Source organism: Python bivittatus, unplaced genomic scaffold, assembly GCF_059951505.1.
Source record: "Python bivittatus isolate LINGU-HERP-01145 unplaced genomic scaffold, Pbiv_v1 ctg000700_np1212, whole genome shotgun sequence".
In the NCBI taxonomy this organism is placed as follows: domain Eukaryota; kingdom Metazoa; phylum Chordata; class Lepidosauria; order Squamata; family Pythonidae; genus Python; species Python bivittatus.
The window spans coordinates 39899085-39914509 of record NW_028277098.1 but is presented as its reverse complement, the minus strand read 5'-3'; the positions used below and the strand labels follow the sequence as shown (position 1 = coordinate 39914509).

Here is a 15425-nt window from a genome sequence, read left to right as displayed (position 1 = left end):
ATAAATATTACATGATTGTAGAACAGACTGTATAATTAGGAACTCAGAACAAATTTAGAAAATTAGCCTGTTGTAATAAATGTGTTTTATATTTTTTATCTTTATAGTATATGAATTTTTTTAGTATGCAATACTATGTCAGAGAATATGTTACTTAACTCCAATCCTAGTGATTTTGTTAGCTCTAACAAATGCAGCTGTATAGTTCAGGGAAGTCTATTATTAAAACTCTTTCAAGTAGCAGGACTAAGAAGAGGTTGTCTAAGAGAAGTTGTACGCTACAAAAATTATGTTGATGTTAATAACTGATTGACTCAATTTACCACCATTCCTTGTATGCATATAGATCCATATATCGACTATTGCAACTGCAACCATGTTTTTTTTGGAAGCATTATATTCTTCCAGACATAGCAAGGAAAAGAGGGCAAACCACCAAGTTATTTCATGAATTCTAGATAAATTCTTATGCTTAGTTATGTCTATGGGTTTTTGGGAGCTGAACGATATTCACTTTAGCTGCAGTACAGTATCAAATTGCAGTACAAATATCAGCAGCATGTAAGTAATTGAACAAATTGAGCCCCATACTCACATGGTGGCCTTAAATTAAATAAGGCTCTCAAAGTTGATAACCAAGATACATAAACAGAAATACTGAGCTAAGAGTAACATGAAGTATGTTGCAAGAAGCTTTTGCGAATCATCTTATTCCCACTCCATCCCTTAAAATGGCTCTTTAGCAAAGTTTGTTGCCCTGGAAGATCCAATAAAAGGATGTACAAAACTACAGTAATGGCATTCAAAACAATATATATGTGACAGATAGTATGGATTATTTGCATGGACTAAATGATTATTAGCAATGTTATCAGCATCTTAGTCAGAATAGTAATTCCATTGATCATATTGGATTTGAGGTTCAAACAATTGCACTTAGAATCATACCTATAAAGACTGTTATCTCCATTATTACTCCAAGGTCATTCATTTTTCTCTTCAATTCAAAGTTGGATCAGGCAGTACTAAAAAAGAAAATTGACTTGTGAAAGAACTATTTTGCTTTCTGCAATATCCATGTTGTTTTCTGTCTAAGCAAGTGGTTGATACCGTTTTTGTAGCAATGACTTTTTCTGCTAGTTCATGAATGTCATCTTATTGAGCTTACAAATCAGGCAAATGGAAACTCTGCTGCACAAAATATTGAAATTGTCAATTGAAAGCCTTGGACCTTGCAAGTGCTCTGTTCAACAGCTACACTTTTTTTTTTTCCTTTAAAGCACTTTCCCATTCTGATTGTCTAGTCAAAAGACTCAGCTGCCTTCAGTTGAAAATCTTTGAACTTTGTATTTTCGATTATGTTGAAGTGTTTAAAGAATAGGGACCTTGTTGTTTGGCCTTGCATATGCCCTGCTATTTCTAATCTTTTTTTGTCTGATTTCTTTTTGTGTTGGGTTTTTGTTTGCTTCTGTTTTGTTTTTGGGTTTTTGGTGGTAAATAAAAGGGGGGAATAGGAGCATGGGGCAAACCTTTCTCATTGCCACCCTAAACCACCCAGTCTTCTTTCTCAGAGGGGCCAGGGCTAAAAATCAGGCATTTGACCAAATTTTGTGGCATAATTTCAGAATTGCCCACTTGCTCTCATAATAACTGAGTATGTCAGTATGGCACTTCCTTATATTTGTAGGCTGTATGTTTTTTCATCCCATTATGTAATTAACTTGGTATCCTTCTTTCATCTTTCATATCTTTGACTTTGTTCAAGATGACTTAGTTGAGTGAGAAACAATACTTTTAAAGGCACTCTTGAAGTCTTGGAATAGTGTCTAATTATTACAAGTGATACATTGCCTCTCATGCATCTTTTTAATTTTTTTTTAATTTTTGATTACAAAATGAAAAAAAAACATGGTTTAACAGAAAGTGGAAAAAATACAAGAGAAAAATGTTAACATATTATAATAAACAATTTCAATTCTATATAGACTTATCTAATACAAATATTCAAGTACTTATATATTTCTAATAGATTTATATGACTATCGTGTTTTTTTTAAAAACCTACTGTATTTTTTATAAATGAGTCCCGTACTTCATTATACTTGTCCATACAAAGTCTATGTATATAGGCAATCCTCTCATAAGTGGTAAGCGCAATCAGGTCTTCAATCTATTGAATAAATGGAGCCATACATCTGTCTTTTCAATGCTGCAATATCACCCTTTTGGCCATAGTAAGGGCATGGCGAATCCATTTATGTTGTCCAGATGTCAAATTCCATGTACTAGGTATATAGTTCAAAAGAATATTATCCTCTGAAAATTTTAGCTTTTGTTGCACAGTCATGTTTATATAGTCCACTATTTTCTCCCAAAACTTGGTAAGTATAGGACATTGTAGAAACCTATGCTTTAAAGAGGCATTGTCCTTATTACATCTCCAACAAAATGCTGTTTTTGACAATCCTTTTCTATACAGATGTAGTGGAGTCCAATAAATTTTAAATATTATTTTTTGTTGTATAAGTCATAGTTTAAGGTCCATTGACGCTCTTGCTATAGAAGTTAAGACACTCTCCCATTGTCTAGGCAATATAGAAACCTCTAATACTTTATTCCACTCATCCCTTAACATCTGCATATTAAATTGATTTATTGATAACAAATATCTATAAAAATGAATAGTAGATTTTTTAGTTTTTAAAGGATTTAACAAGTTGTTCCAATATCTGAGGTGTCTCAGAAGCTGAAAATGCTGCTGGTCCAAACAATGTTGTTAACAAATGTTATAGCTGTAAATATTGCTATTGGGTTACATCTGATAGATATTTATTTCTTAAGTCAGAATATGTTAAAAAATCATCTTCATCATCTATCAGTTGGTCCAAAGTCAATATCCCCGCTTCTATCCAATTTTTCCATATTACCATCTTTTTCCCAATTTTTAAAGTTGGGTTTCCCCATAAAGTCAATTTGGCATGGGAAAAAGGGTCAAATCTTTTTTTATTAGACATTCCATAGCTTTCTGACAAAATTGTTTCCAGAGATATTAGAGTTTTAGTATATTTAGATCCTAATACTGTCCATCCGACCAAAGATGTTATATATTTGTATTCCAAAATTGCCCAAATCGGAAAATTAACACTACTTGTAAGCTTCTAGTATTTAATACTTGACAATAGGTAAGCATGATTATATGGCTCCAGATTCAGAAGACCGAATCTTCCTTCGTTAGTTGATAATTGCATTTTCTGTAAAGATATTCTTGGAATTGAAGAACCCCATAGAAATTTTCTAAACAAAGAATTTATTTTCTGAAAATATTTTCCAGATATAAAAACTGGAATTCCTCTCACAATATAAATTAATCTGGGGAAAATGTTCATTTTGAGAGTGTTCACTTTCTCCAAAGGGTGAGGTTTAATGATTCCCATCTATCAATATCTGAAGAAACCTATATACTTTATTTATATTACATGTTGCTAACTGAGTTATATCCTTTGGTATATGTATACCTAAATATTTAATAGATTCGGTACAAATACAGAATTGATATTCCTTAAATGAATGGGTATCCAAATTTTCACCTATTGGCATCAATTCTGATTTGGACCAGTTAATAGAGTAACCTGCTGTTTTACTAAAGGCATCTATCATTTGCATCAACACTGGAATAGTAGTGTGAGGTTTAGAAATAAACAAAAGAAGGTATCTGCAAATAAAAGCACTTTGTGTTCAACTGAGCTGTGTACTACTGTGTAGATCTCCCTGTGATGTCTTATAGCACAAGCCAAGGGTTCCACGTAAATGTTAAAAAGCAAGGGTGAAAGTGGACATCCTTGTCTAGTTCATCTATATAGTGGAAAAGTAGGAGAAAACATACATTAACCTTTACTTTAGATGTGGGCAACTCTTATGATATCTTAATCTATTTTATAAATTCCAAAGGAGATCCAAGTCTAGTACAAGTATATTCCAAACATATACTGTTTATGTATTTTGTCAAAGGCTTTTTCAGCATCTAGTGATAAAATTACAAATTGATCTTTATGCCTCTCATGCATAATTGCTACAGACACTTTCACTATATCCTAAGACACCTAATATCAAAAGTGAATTAGGATAAAAGTAGGGCACTAATAGGAAAAGCACTCAAGATTTTTTTTAATGGGAAATGGTATTCAACTGGGTTGGCTGACTTTAGCCCATCTCAGGTTTGATGCCTGAGTTCTAATCACAACCACTGTATTTAGATTGACAAAATTTGAGCAGATTTTACCTACTCTCAAAAAAAACCAAAACAAAACCTAGGCATTATTGGTTTGTTTGAAAGATCCTGAAGGCATTTCTCCTCTGGATCACAGAAATAATTTAAGTACAAAGGTACTCGTTTCCTCTATTTCAAACTTCTTTAAAAGTCTGCATTTAGACATTTTAGATGTTCCACTTGACGAGAGGAGCCAACTATCCTTTAATCCTTTGAAGTATTCTGAGAGAAATGTAGAGGCATTATTTAAGCTTCCCTTCTGAAAAAATAGTCTCACACTCAAAGGCTGCTTTTCAGTATAGGATACATCTTGTATTCTGCATTAATTATTGCTTTTTAACAGAACATTTATGCCTGATGCTTTATTTTTTAATTTATTCAATCCCCACCCCACCCCCATACTGGGATTGTGTTATTTTGGTACATCTTATTCATCCGGAGGAGAATAGAGATAGCTTAGAGAAGGAGTTTTAAAACTTTTTCAAGTCATGGAATCAATTAAAAAAAAAAAAATTCCCAGAACCCCTGATCCAGAAGGAGAGCTCTAATGATAGAAAACTAGCTATATTTGAATTTTTTCCTCCTTTGGTCTCTTATGGAACCCCATCAAAACAATGTTTTTTTTTTTTAAAAAAAAGAACACATTTTCAAAAACCCTGGCTTAGAGAAAAAACTTGGGGGGGGGGGAGATTTGCTGTAATTCTAGTTTGCCCATCTAGAAAGAGAAGCCATACAAAAAGAAGTTGGTAATGATGAAGAACAAATTGGAATCTTGCTTAGATATGCATTTTCTGATATTCTGATTGCCTTGAAATGTTTTGTTTCTGATGTTTTCTGAGGAGTGTAGTTTGGTTCAGGGCTTTTTTGCTTATTTATTTTTTGGGATCTTTGAAATTCTGTTTGAATTATTGCTTGCTTCTTTTGGAAATCTGGAAATATACAAGACTGGCTGAGGTATTATGTTTTCTGCAATGCAAATTTTCCTATCCTCAACTTTGGAACGTAACCTATATTCATGAAATGATAACCAAGATGCTTCAAGAAGGAAAACTAACTAAGAATCAAGTGGGTGGTTTTTCCACAGAGATTTTAAAAAAAACTTTAGCAGCTCAATCTTAAAAGATAATTGGTTTTAGCAGTGTGACTCTCTATGGCTGTTTTCAAATTATATGGAGATAACCTTAAAATTAAAACTCAAATTAAAAAAAAATCTAGATTCATTCTTAATTTTGGGATACCATAATTAAGATTAAGACTACCAAGATTGTCAGCTTCTTGGCACCATTAAAGTTTCGGTCAGTGTTTTAAACTGCCTGTAGTGCAGCTATGCAGCAGAACGTCTGTGGCTTCTAAATAGAATTGTTCAGCTATTTCAAAACATTTGAGATTTGTACAGTGTGAAGTAATTTAAAACTATTGTACAGCAATTAATTTAAATAACAGAGCTCTGCATATGTCTAGAAAGCCATATAGATCCAATTGAAAGCTCTCTAAAATTTTAAATGATCCAATAAATTTAAATTATGTTAGAATTCATAAAAGCGAATAATGTAAATCAGTTGCAAGGGCATGTTAGGAAATAGATAATAGGACTGAGACTCTAATTTGAATTCTTTCTATGAAATTCACCAAAAATGATCTGAAAGAAAGAATAATATAATTAATAATTAAAAGTGCATATATAATTGGAAGTCAGCAATATTGATCCATATGTTTTGTTGTGGCACTTAAATATTATGTTTAGTTTTTATTTTGGGAATGCTTAGAAATTAATTATCTGTTTATTTAATTTCTTTTCTCCTTAGCATAATAGATACAGCATGGCTAAGGAAATAAGGGTCAGTAACTAACTGTAAAATGTCTTTTACCATGAGAAGAAGTCTAGAACTCCTTACATTATTTAAAGCTTTGGTGGCAATTTACTCTTGTATGGAGGTAATGACTTCCAAAAGTATCAGCAACTAAAGTGGTGATGGGGTGGGAAGGAGTTATGACTCTGCAAAGGAAAATGCACCATGTTTCTGAATCCACTTGGGGTATAATCTTTGATGGCAAATGTAGCTGGGCTCTTCTGCCATAGCTACAGTAGTTATACTGAAAGAGTAACTTTTAGTGAAATCTTTTGGTAGAACCTTCATAGATGTTTTAGAATCCATCCATTAATGAGGTGCAAAGTCCCTTTTCTACATAAAGCCAAGCCCCATCTGCTTTATTATAGAATCTGCTTTAACTTCTATTTATATCAGTATATCAGCTGTCTTCCCTGATTGAACAATATACTGTTGGAATGATTGTTGGCTTCTTTTGACATACAGCTAGAAAAATCTGGACACTAGGTGCTAAACGAAAGTTCCCTGTGACAGAATTAAGGTCTATATGGCAAAAGCTTAATGCTGGTTCATTGTGGGAAGACTGTTTGGATTTTGAGTCCTATCTTGTCGGCAAATTCAGAATAGTGGAACTGCAGGAGACTGAAAGGAGGCCCCGTCAAGAGCTCCTTCCTTGAAGCTGTACCTTTCTTTTAGACAGTTGTCATTATCTTTGTCTAAAGGTCATGGCCAAATTGAATAAAAAGAAAGCTGTGTGTTCCTGTCGATGCACAAAGGCAGTATTGACTTTCCTAATCCAGTTTGCTGAGGGGTGAGAGAATTAAATTAGATATCTAAGCACAGAAATTGAGAGCCTTTGAAAACAAAGATAAGGAGACAGGCTGTATTTCCCCCCCCCCTTTTTTTTCCCTGGGAGCTCTAGGCTCACGATTTTGCAGGTGTGTCATCTGATCCATGGCTTGCATCGATCAAAACTGTGCCAATGCATATTTAATTAGCAAGGGGACCCTGGATGCATTATGGCCATCATCCATATATTGAATGGACTGTCAGACTTTTTGAATGCTTCCCAAACCCCCTCTTGCTTTGTTGTTTGGGGAGCTTCTGCATTTTGTCTGAGCAGCCAAAAGTTTCTTTGTTTTTAGTTGCTGATGCATACAACACCACTGAGGAGAATACAAACAAGTGAAGTCCTGAAGTGTTTATTTTGTCTAATGGGAAGGGGGGAGGATTGAAAACCTGGGCTTTAATTCCTTTGGGTAACAGATTTTTATCCAATTGTATTTAAAAACAAACAAACAAACAAACATAGTTAAGTAGGATTTTAGACTATTTTATTTAAGGTAAAGGATTTTATGACAGCTTTAATTAAATCATGAATTAATGCTGCGGCTATATGGTCTAGTGATAAAACAAGGGGATAAAAACTTTTTAAAGTAAACACTTTTTAAGTGTATTAAAAGATGGCAACAAATCTCTCCTCCACTCCCCAAAATATTATAACTCAGTGCCGATACATTTAATGCTAAAATAAAATAAGTAAACACAGAGCTTTATAGTTTTATGCAGATTTTGGAGTTCTGCTCATTATTATCCTCATGTATCGATTCATACATCGTCGGTTGCAGTAAGGATCCTCCATGCACAAAAGCTACTTTAGAGTTTCTGGGAACTCCCTTTTACAGGACAATTCAGACAAAGTATTGCTTGCTAAACAGATGTAATACACAAAGTCTGCTCAGAATAAAGGGCAGCAGACTGCACATGTTTTGGTTCCATTCAAGCTCATCCGCACCGTCTAGCTACTTGTTTTTGCTCATTTGCTGAGGAGCTGGCTTAGCACAGTTTTCCTAGTGGTGTAAGGAGGAGTGGGAGGCTGGAGGAGGGGGGCAAGGCCACAAAGGTTTGCTGCAAGGACTCCTGGGAAGTATATTTGCATACATCTTCTCACAAAGGCTGACTGCTTCCTGGCTTAGACAGAGTGTTGCCTGATAAACAGACTTAACACACAAATGTCTGTCTGGAATAAACAACAGCAAGCTTTGATTTACATTTCCATTATCAAAGATAATCTCTTTCCCAGTGTATGGGAATTAAAAAAACCTGTCACAAAAATGAGTCTGGAATTGCTGTGATTTTACTACTACGTCAAACTTCTTTTTCTCCCCTCAGGAGCTGATGAGATACAGTAGAGTTGCTAAAAGGGAAAAGAATTAGGAGTTAAAGACAGCAATAAAGAACCTGGGCCCAAGTAGTGGAATATAGGCATATCTCTAATGCCGAAATAAATAAATCAATAAATTTGGCCTAAATTAACAGATGACAAGCAAAGGAAGCTCTTATCCACTTCATTGATTTGCAAATGAGCACCTCAGTGGAGGGATGACACTCTAGAGGGATATAATGATTGCCACTGGATTACCTTCAATGAGATCCAAAGATCTCACAGAGCATCATTTCAAATGTTTCAGCTCTGCTTGCTGCAACTGTCCTGAACCCATCGCAATGGCCATGGATGATCGTCTAATCCATCTGCAGGATATTAGTTTTGAAAAGGCTGTTGTAAGTGGATCGAACAGGAAGTATGAATGATATAATTAGCCAGCGACACCCCCATTTCTAGAAAAAGGAGAGGATTGCCAGATTTGTATTCAGTCAATTTATCAACCCTCCAACAATACAAATTATTCTCAGGGTGATCCACAGCAATAAGAAATAAACCGTAACTATCAAACAACCATTTAAAAGTTAAGACAGCAAATAGGACTGCCAGCATTATAAGCTTTATAGCATTAACTTCACAGGCTTGTTTCCAGTTTTAAATGTAAGGGGTTTTAGCTTTAAAAGAAGACTTATAAAGATTATAGGTACCTATATCCAAATCATCTGTAGCAAAATAGTGAGTGAAATTCTTTCAGAAAAAAGGTCAAGAAGCTTCATATTCATGCAACTTTCTGTGGTTTTTAAAAACTGATAAAGTTTGAAGAACAGGGTTAGGATTTTGGTTTAACAGTACTGTGCCTGTGAAAGTCAAGAAATCCTCTCTAAAGGCAATTAGTTTTAGAAAATCTGAAATGCTTCATCAAAAGAAAAATGTTTAACACATCTCTCATTTTCTCTTTTTTTAATCATAGAAAATGTTTTAATCAAAATCAATAATTTTTCCAGGGGTTATATATTGCTGCTAGTAAACTCACTAGTGATCTCAGAATACAATTCCTAGGAAGCATTACTGTATGCCTCTAATTTATTCCATAATATCCCTATTTTAGCCTTCAAAATGTTTAAGTTCTGTGAGAGTCCACCATCAAATGTTGCTAAGACTAGATTGCTGAATAAAAATATGCTTGTAACTGAAATCATTATTCTTCACTATAATGCCTCTAGCTCCATCTGTAGTAAATTATGTTGGGCACAATCCATTTTTAAATTTCTTTTCAGTGACCAGTCATGTGTTTAACTTTCTTTCATTGAAATTAATGAAATACAAATATTTTTCAATCTAACTGCATCATGCTTACCCTGTTTTTCAGTAATTCTGTAGTTATATATAGTTTTATCACCATTTGCCAAATGGTAAAAACTGATTTGAAAGAGATTGATATGTAATACTTAAATTATTATGTATATCTCCAATAGCTTTAACCTTTATAAATGATAGAATGTAGCTTTCACTTGTTTTTCTGTCTCTCTGTATAGAGTAGAAAATTAAATGTACATTTTATTTAAATTTCTAAGTGGTAATTTTAACAAAATGCATCTGAAACTTTTTTATTTTTATTAGTTATCTGTTGTTATGTATCCACCTTTTTTTTAACTGCATATGTTACATGCATACAGAAAGTAGAAAATGCAAGGTATTATATGTAATATATGGGGAATCTGGAGTCTGACCTGTATTTTAGGGATAATGGAAATTATAGCAATTTTATCAATAAATTTGTTATGCTGTGAAGTGTTGCAGGTATAAAGAGTTGAATCAGGTGGGCTAATTTCCTTTAGCTTGGTGGTCTTTAGTTCTCCTTATCTTTCCACTGCAGTCTACCCCCTCCCACCCCACATCTGCTCCTAACAGTTGTGGTATCCTATAGAGCAGATTTCAATGGTGGCTATTGCCACCCTTCCTATTGTCAAGGAAGAATGGAGGAAACCAATATAAGCCCACTGGATGAGATCACTGGTGGGATGCTAATGTATGTGGAATGCGTGTCTCCTACTATCAGGTAGCTTGCTGACAGCTGCCTTACTCCCTCTTCCACATCTTTGGGTGCAATAGTTGTTTGCCTCCCCATCCTAAAAGTGAAGAGATTTTAAGGATGGCATGGAGGAAGAGAGTTCTTTATAGCACTTACGATATTGATTCCATCCTTAGACTCCTGAGACCCATTATACCATTTCTTTTCTAATAACTTCTAATAATCAGGTATTTGTGATTCACTATCTGAAGAATATTAAGGAAGCAGAATTAAGTTTTGAAATACTTAAGTTTCCATAGTTGAGAGCCATCATTTCTATAACATGAGCATAATAGTTGCCGTAATGAAAATGGTGGTAACCTTATATATCTTCTTATTGTTTCGGAAAAAGAAAGCTCTAGATTCTTTTTTTTAAATAGACAATATTTTTAAGATAGAAAATCTGAATCAAACTTTTATGTTAAACTAGGGTAAATTTTAGAAAAGGCTTCAAATTGAATGATTGAATTTTCTCCCCCTCTCCCAAGAAGCCCACAAAAACCTCCTAATTACCTTTTTTCCCCTATTTTTGTATTTACTACTTCATCACATTTTAACATTATTTTAGTTGTAATTTGACAGTTATTAAAGAATGTGAAAAGGAACCAAGTAAGATAGCTGTTAATTGGTTTAGTTACAGGATCTGATTGGATTTCGAGCAAAAAACAACAACAAAAAAATATTACCATTAATATAAAGCACACAACTGTATCTATCTTTTTTTTTATTCAAAGAAATTTGAGGTAAAGAGATCTAGATAAGAATCCTATCATAGAATGTAGGGGCTTTAGCCTTTTTCTCCCACTGTGGCCAAATCCAGAACCAGGAAACCATGTCTGAAATTTTCATAGCATCAAACAAGCTTGTTTGTTTGTTTCCAGTATAGATTAAAGCATGCATGTCAACAGTCTCATTCAGGACTATAACACAGCAGACAAGTCCCCATGGTTAACTCTTAATCCTGTTTGAGTTCCTTTCTCTTAGTTTGAAATAAAGAAAAAACTTCATCATAGCTTGTTATTATGATCACTGCTACAGAGTAGTCACACAGTTAAAATATAAAAGACAAAAAACCTGAAAAAATATTGCAAAATAATATGCAACAACAGGCAGCAAAATATTAAACAAGAAAAGTCAAAGCCCTAGTCAAAGAGATGCAATTTGCAGAACTGAAGATGCTTGAATGCTTCTCCAAAGGCAGGGAATTCTGTAGCAGGGGCTTCAAAACTAGCTTGAATTACTGCTCCCAGAAATGGCACCACAAGCGGGGCTCTTTCCAAGGATCTTAAAGGCCAGATTAGTGTATACTAATAGTGTATAAATATTCTGGTACTAAAGCATTTTTGCTCTTATAAGTCAAACATAAAATAATAAAATAAGTTCAGAAGTGAATAAATAACCAGTACACATCATAGAAAATAAATATTATATTTTTCAAGCTTTGTTGGGTTGTCTGAAGCTTCTGTATTAACTTCAAAACAGCAATATAGCGGAAAAGATACAAAGTTATGATTATTGTGCTATGCTATCCTGGTCTGAAAAAGGATGAAGTTGGTTTCTAGTGACAAGATGGATATAGGAATATTCCTTGAGCTCCATTGAGAAAATGCAGTCCCTTCCAGATCAGTTTGTACTGATCTGTACTTGGGAATTACCCACATTGTTCCCATCTTGTCAAGATTAAGTTTCTGTTCACTGGCTCTCATCCAGTTCATTTCCCTCTCCTGGTGTTATCTCACCTAGTTGAGATTTGAGAGATATAGCTGGGTGTCATCTGCATACTGTGGTCAGTGTGATCAAAAGCAGCTGAGAGATCTTTAAAAAAATGGCATACTAAAGATAACATGTAGTCTTCTTATGACTTCTGTCCATGTAAAACCAGACATTTCCTGTTACAGTTCTATTCTTATTTAAGAGAGACAATGAAGTTCTTGTTTAACTTTCTGACTACTGTATCCGGTAAACCTTCCATGATATGGTATCAGAAGTCAGATTTTAAATCTATACATTTCCTAACATGAAAAAAAGGAAATCCTCTCTTGCTATAAACACAGACATTAGACTGTTCTAAGAAACATGCACTGCATGGTAGAAAAACTCAGAAACCAGAGAACTTATTATTGTCATTATCTTTTAAGATGCAAACGTGGTAGAAAAATGTTTCTTAAGCTATGTTTTGTGGAACACCAGTGTATGGAGTGTGTGTGTCTGTGTCGTATGTATATGCTACACACACACACACACACACACACACACACATTCCCTGAGGATTGTCAAAGGGACTGAAGATCCTACTACTCTTTCCTTCAGTTTATCTTTTTGAAAAGAGGGTTTTTGGCAATCACTACAGCCAACACCAAATATCAAAATAGGCTGAATGTTATACAAGCTCTTCAGAGTTTCTTTTTAATATCTTATTCCAGACAATGATAAAATATGCCATCATAAGCAAGCTCATACAAACAATTAAGATTTATAAACAATGTATTAAATACATGGAAAAATTAAATAGATCATTCATTCATTCCAATTTATGTTGTCTGAATCCAAAGGAAGTCTGGGTTGCTCAGAATACCCAACAGAATAAAATAAATGTAACAAGAGACATAAAACAAAAACCAAAGTAGAAAAGAAGAAAAAGAACAAGATGGCGAACTCAGCAACAACCCAAATATCCCACAGCGTCAAGTGGGGGATTCTAGCCATCCCAGCCCAAGGCCTGGGAGAACAGTTAGGCCTTTATGGCACTCTGGAACCATTCTGATCTCAGAGGAAGCCTCATTCCAGAGGGTGGGCACTGAAATACAGAAGGCACACTTCCTGGGTCCTGACAGATGATGTTGTTTGATCAAAGGAACCCGAAGTGCTCCAATTCTGTCAGCTTAAATTGACCAGGCAGACACCATGGAGATAGGTAGTCCCTGAAATAACTGGGCTCTATGCCTTGTGGGGCTTTATAAGTCATAACCAGCATCTTGAATTGCACTTGGAAGCAAACTGGCAACTTGTGCAGCTCTCAAAGCAGTGGTGTCATATGGACATACTGAGGTATGCTCACAGTACTGCACTGTGGGCCAGTGGAAGCTTTCAAGTGGTCTTCAAGGGCAGGCCCATATAAAGCACATTGCAATAATTGAGCCATGAGGACATGAGTGACTATCTGAAGAGCCTGATCCCGAAAAGGGCACAACTGATAGCACTAGGTTACCTCAGACACCACCTTGATAGAATTTTAATCTGTCCAGTGATATCCTTGGAAAGGCCGGCTCAAGTTCTTTCTCTGTCTAAGGTTACAGGGACACGGAGACAGTGAGCCTTCTCTGAAGGCCTTTCCCCCACACTTTGAAACTAATAATAATAATTTATTAAATTTATATACTGCTCAACTCCCCTTAATTCTGGGCAGATTGTAAAGCACCCTCCTTTATGTCATTTAGAAGATCACTGAGCACAGTTTTATTTCACCAAGTCTTCAATCCTAGTTAAATATTGGCATTCATCTTGGGAGAGGGTTGATATATGATCGTTGTTTTTAAATTTTTTACTATGTTGTAATCTGCCCAAACTCTTCTGATTTGTGTGGACTATAAAAACTGTATAATAAAATAATAAGTAAATATTTTGTCATTATTAAAAAAATAAGTGCAACAGAACCATAATCAGTACAGAACTTTATTTCTTTGTCCCCCATTAGGTCCCAGTTTGCATTGTGGTTTGGATATACACGTATTCTACATTATATCCAGAAGTGATCTATTTGTTTAGCTGCTCACTCTTTGGCAAAGCAAGAGGCAGGTAGTGAGACTTAATCTGGAGAAGTGGTCTCTTCCTCCTCCCCCCCTTTTATTGGTCTGAATCAAGTTCATATTTTCTGTGGTTACTTTTGAGTAAAAAAAGGGAAAAGTAGCTATTACCTACATTTTTAAAATAACTGATTTCCCTGCTTCTAGGAGAGCGAAAAAAATATTGCCCTCATTCAATCCCTACAGCTTCTTTTTCAGGTTAAAATTCACTAAGAAGAATCTGCAAATTAAAATAGCTTATTCTGTATTTTTACAGAGACAGAGGTAATTAATATAAATATGAAAAAATTATGTTTCAATAGCAAGCAGTTAGCACATTAAACAATTGCGATAGCATTATAATATTAGAAATGGGTTATATTTATTAAAACATCATTAGAGTACAAAGCCAGAGTCTTCACTGACAATATATAGGCTTTGAAATCTTAAATGACGAATTTTGAATTTCAGATTTTTAAAAATGTGGTAAAAATTAATCATCAATAAAAACCATTACCTTGCTTCCTGTGGTGGTTTTTTTTTTTTTTTCCTATTAAAAATGCCTCAAACTGTAAAACCTGCTACTTTTCCACAGTCAGTTCCTATAATTTTGGACCATATTTATGTCTTTTAGATTCAAGTCAGTCAGAAAGTCCCAGCCAGCCAAGTGAAGCTGATATTAAGGACCAGCCTGAAAATGGTGAGTTTTGCCAAGCATATGTTGATTGAGTCTGTATGCCTTTCTAGTGAATTTCAACCACAGACCCCAGGATATGTCTTACGTATATTAGGTATGCCAATTTTTCTTGAAGCAAGACCTGGGTAGTTCTGAGCAGGCTATTATTTGAAGTTGCAGACAAGGAAAATGGGCAAGCACATTGTTTTCGGGTCCAAATTGCACACTTTTACCACTTCCTTTTTCCTTGAGAAAAAGTGAAAGAATAGTGAAAAACATTAGGAGAATTGAGATTGCTTGACGATTCAAGGCAAGTACTGGAGAACAACATCATGGTTCCCTTTATCATTGTGTGAGTCAAGTACTGTAGGTGATAGCACTTGATAAGAGCTTACCTAGTTAGCCTGGGTTATACTTATATTCTGTCTAGAAGCGAAGGTTGCAAGGTGGTGGTGGTGGACACAGGAAATCAGAGTGCCATTTGGAGCGGAGTCATTCCTACTGAGCAGATCTACACCAGTTCTTAATGAGGTGTAGATTGAGCAGTGTTCACGTTGTCTGCTGAAATGTAGACTATTTGGGGAGATGCATACCTTCAGCAGCACAAATCATTGGAGTACTCATCAGTGATATGCT

The 15425-nt window shown here is 34.8% G+C and overlaps 1 protein-coding gene across 11 annotated transcripts in view; it reads left to right on the top strand.

Moving 5' to 3' along the window:
* NFIA (nuclear factor I A) overlaps nucleotides 1-15425 on the top strand; it is a 331321-nt gene that overhangs the window by 177220 nt on the left and 138676 nt on the right. For 10 of the 11 annotated variants that reach the window (XM_088154524.1, XM_088154519.1, XM_088154526.1 and 7 more), the window contains one exon: nucleotides 14748-14813. The exons of the other annotated variant lie outside the window; for it this stretch is intronic. In XM_088154524.1, the coding sequence (XP_088010650.1) occupies nucleotides 14748-14813 (66 nt within the window). The remainder of the gene's footprint in view (nucleotides 1-14747; nucleotides 14814-15425) is intronic. 11 annotated transcript variants of the gene reach the window in all.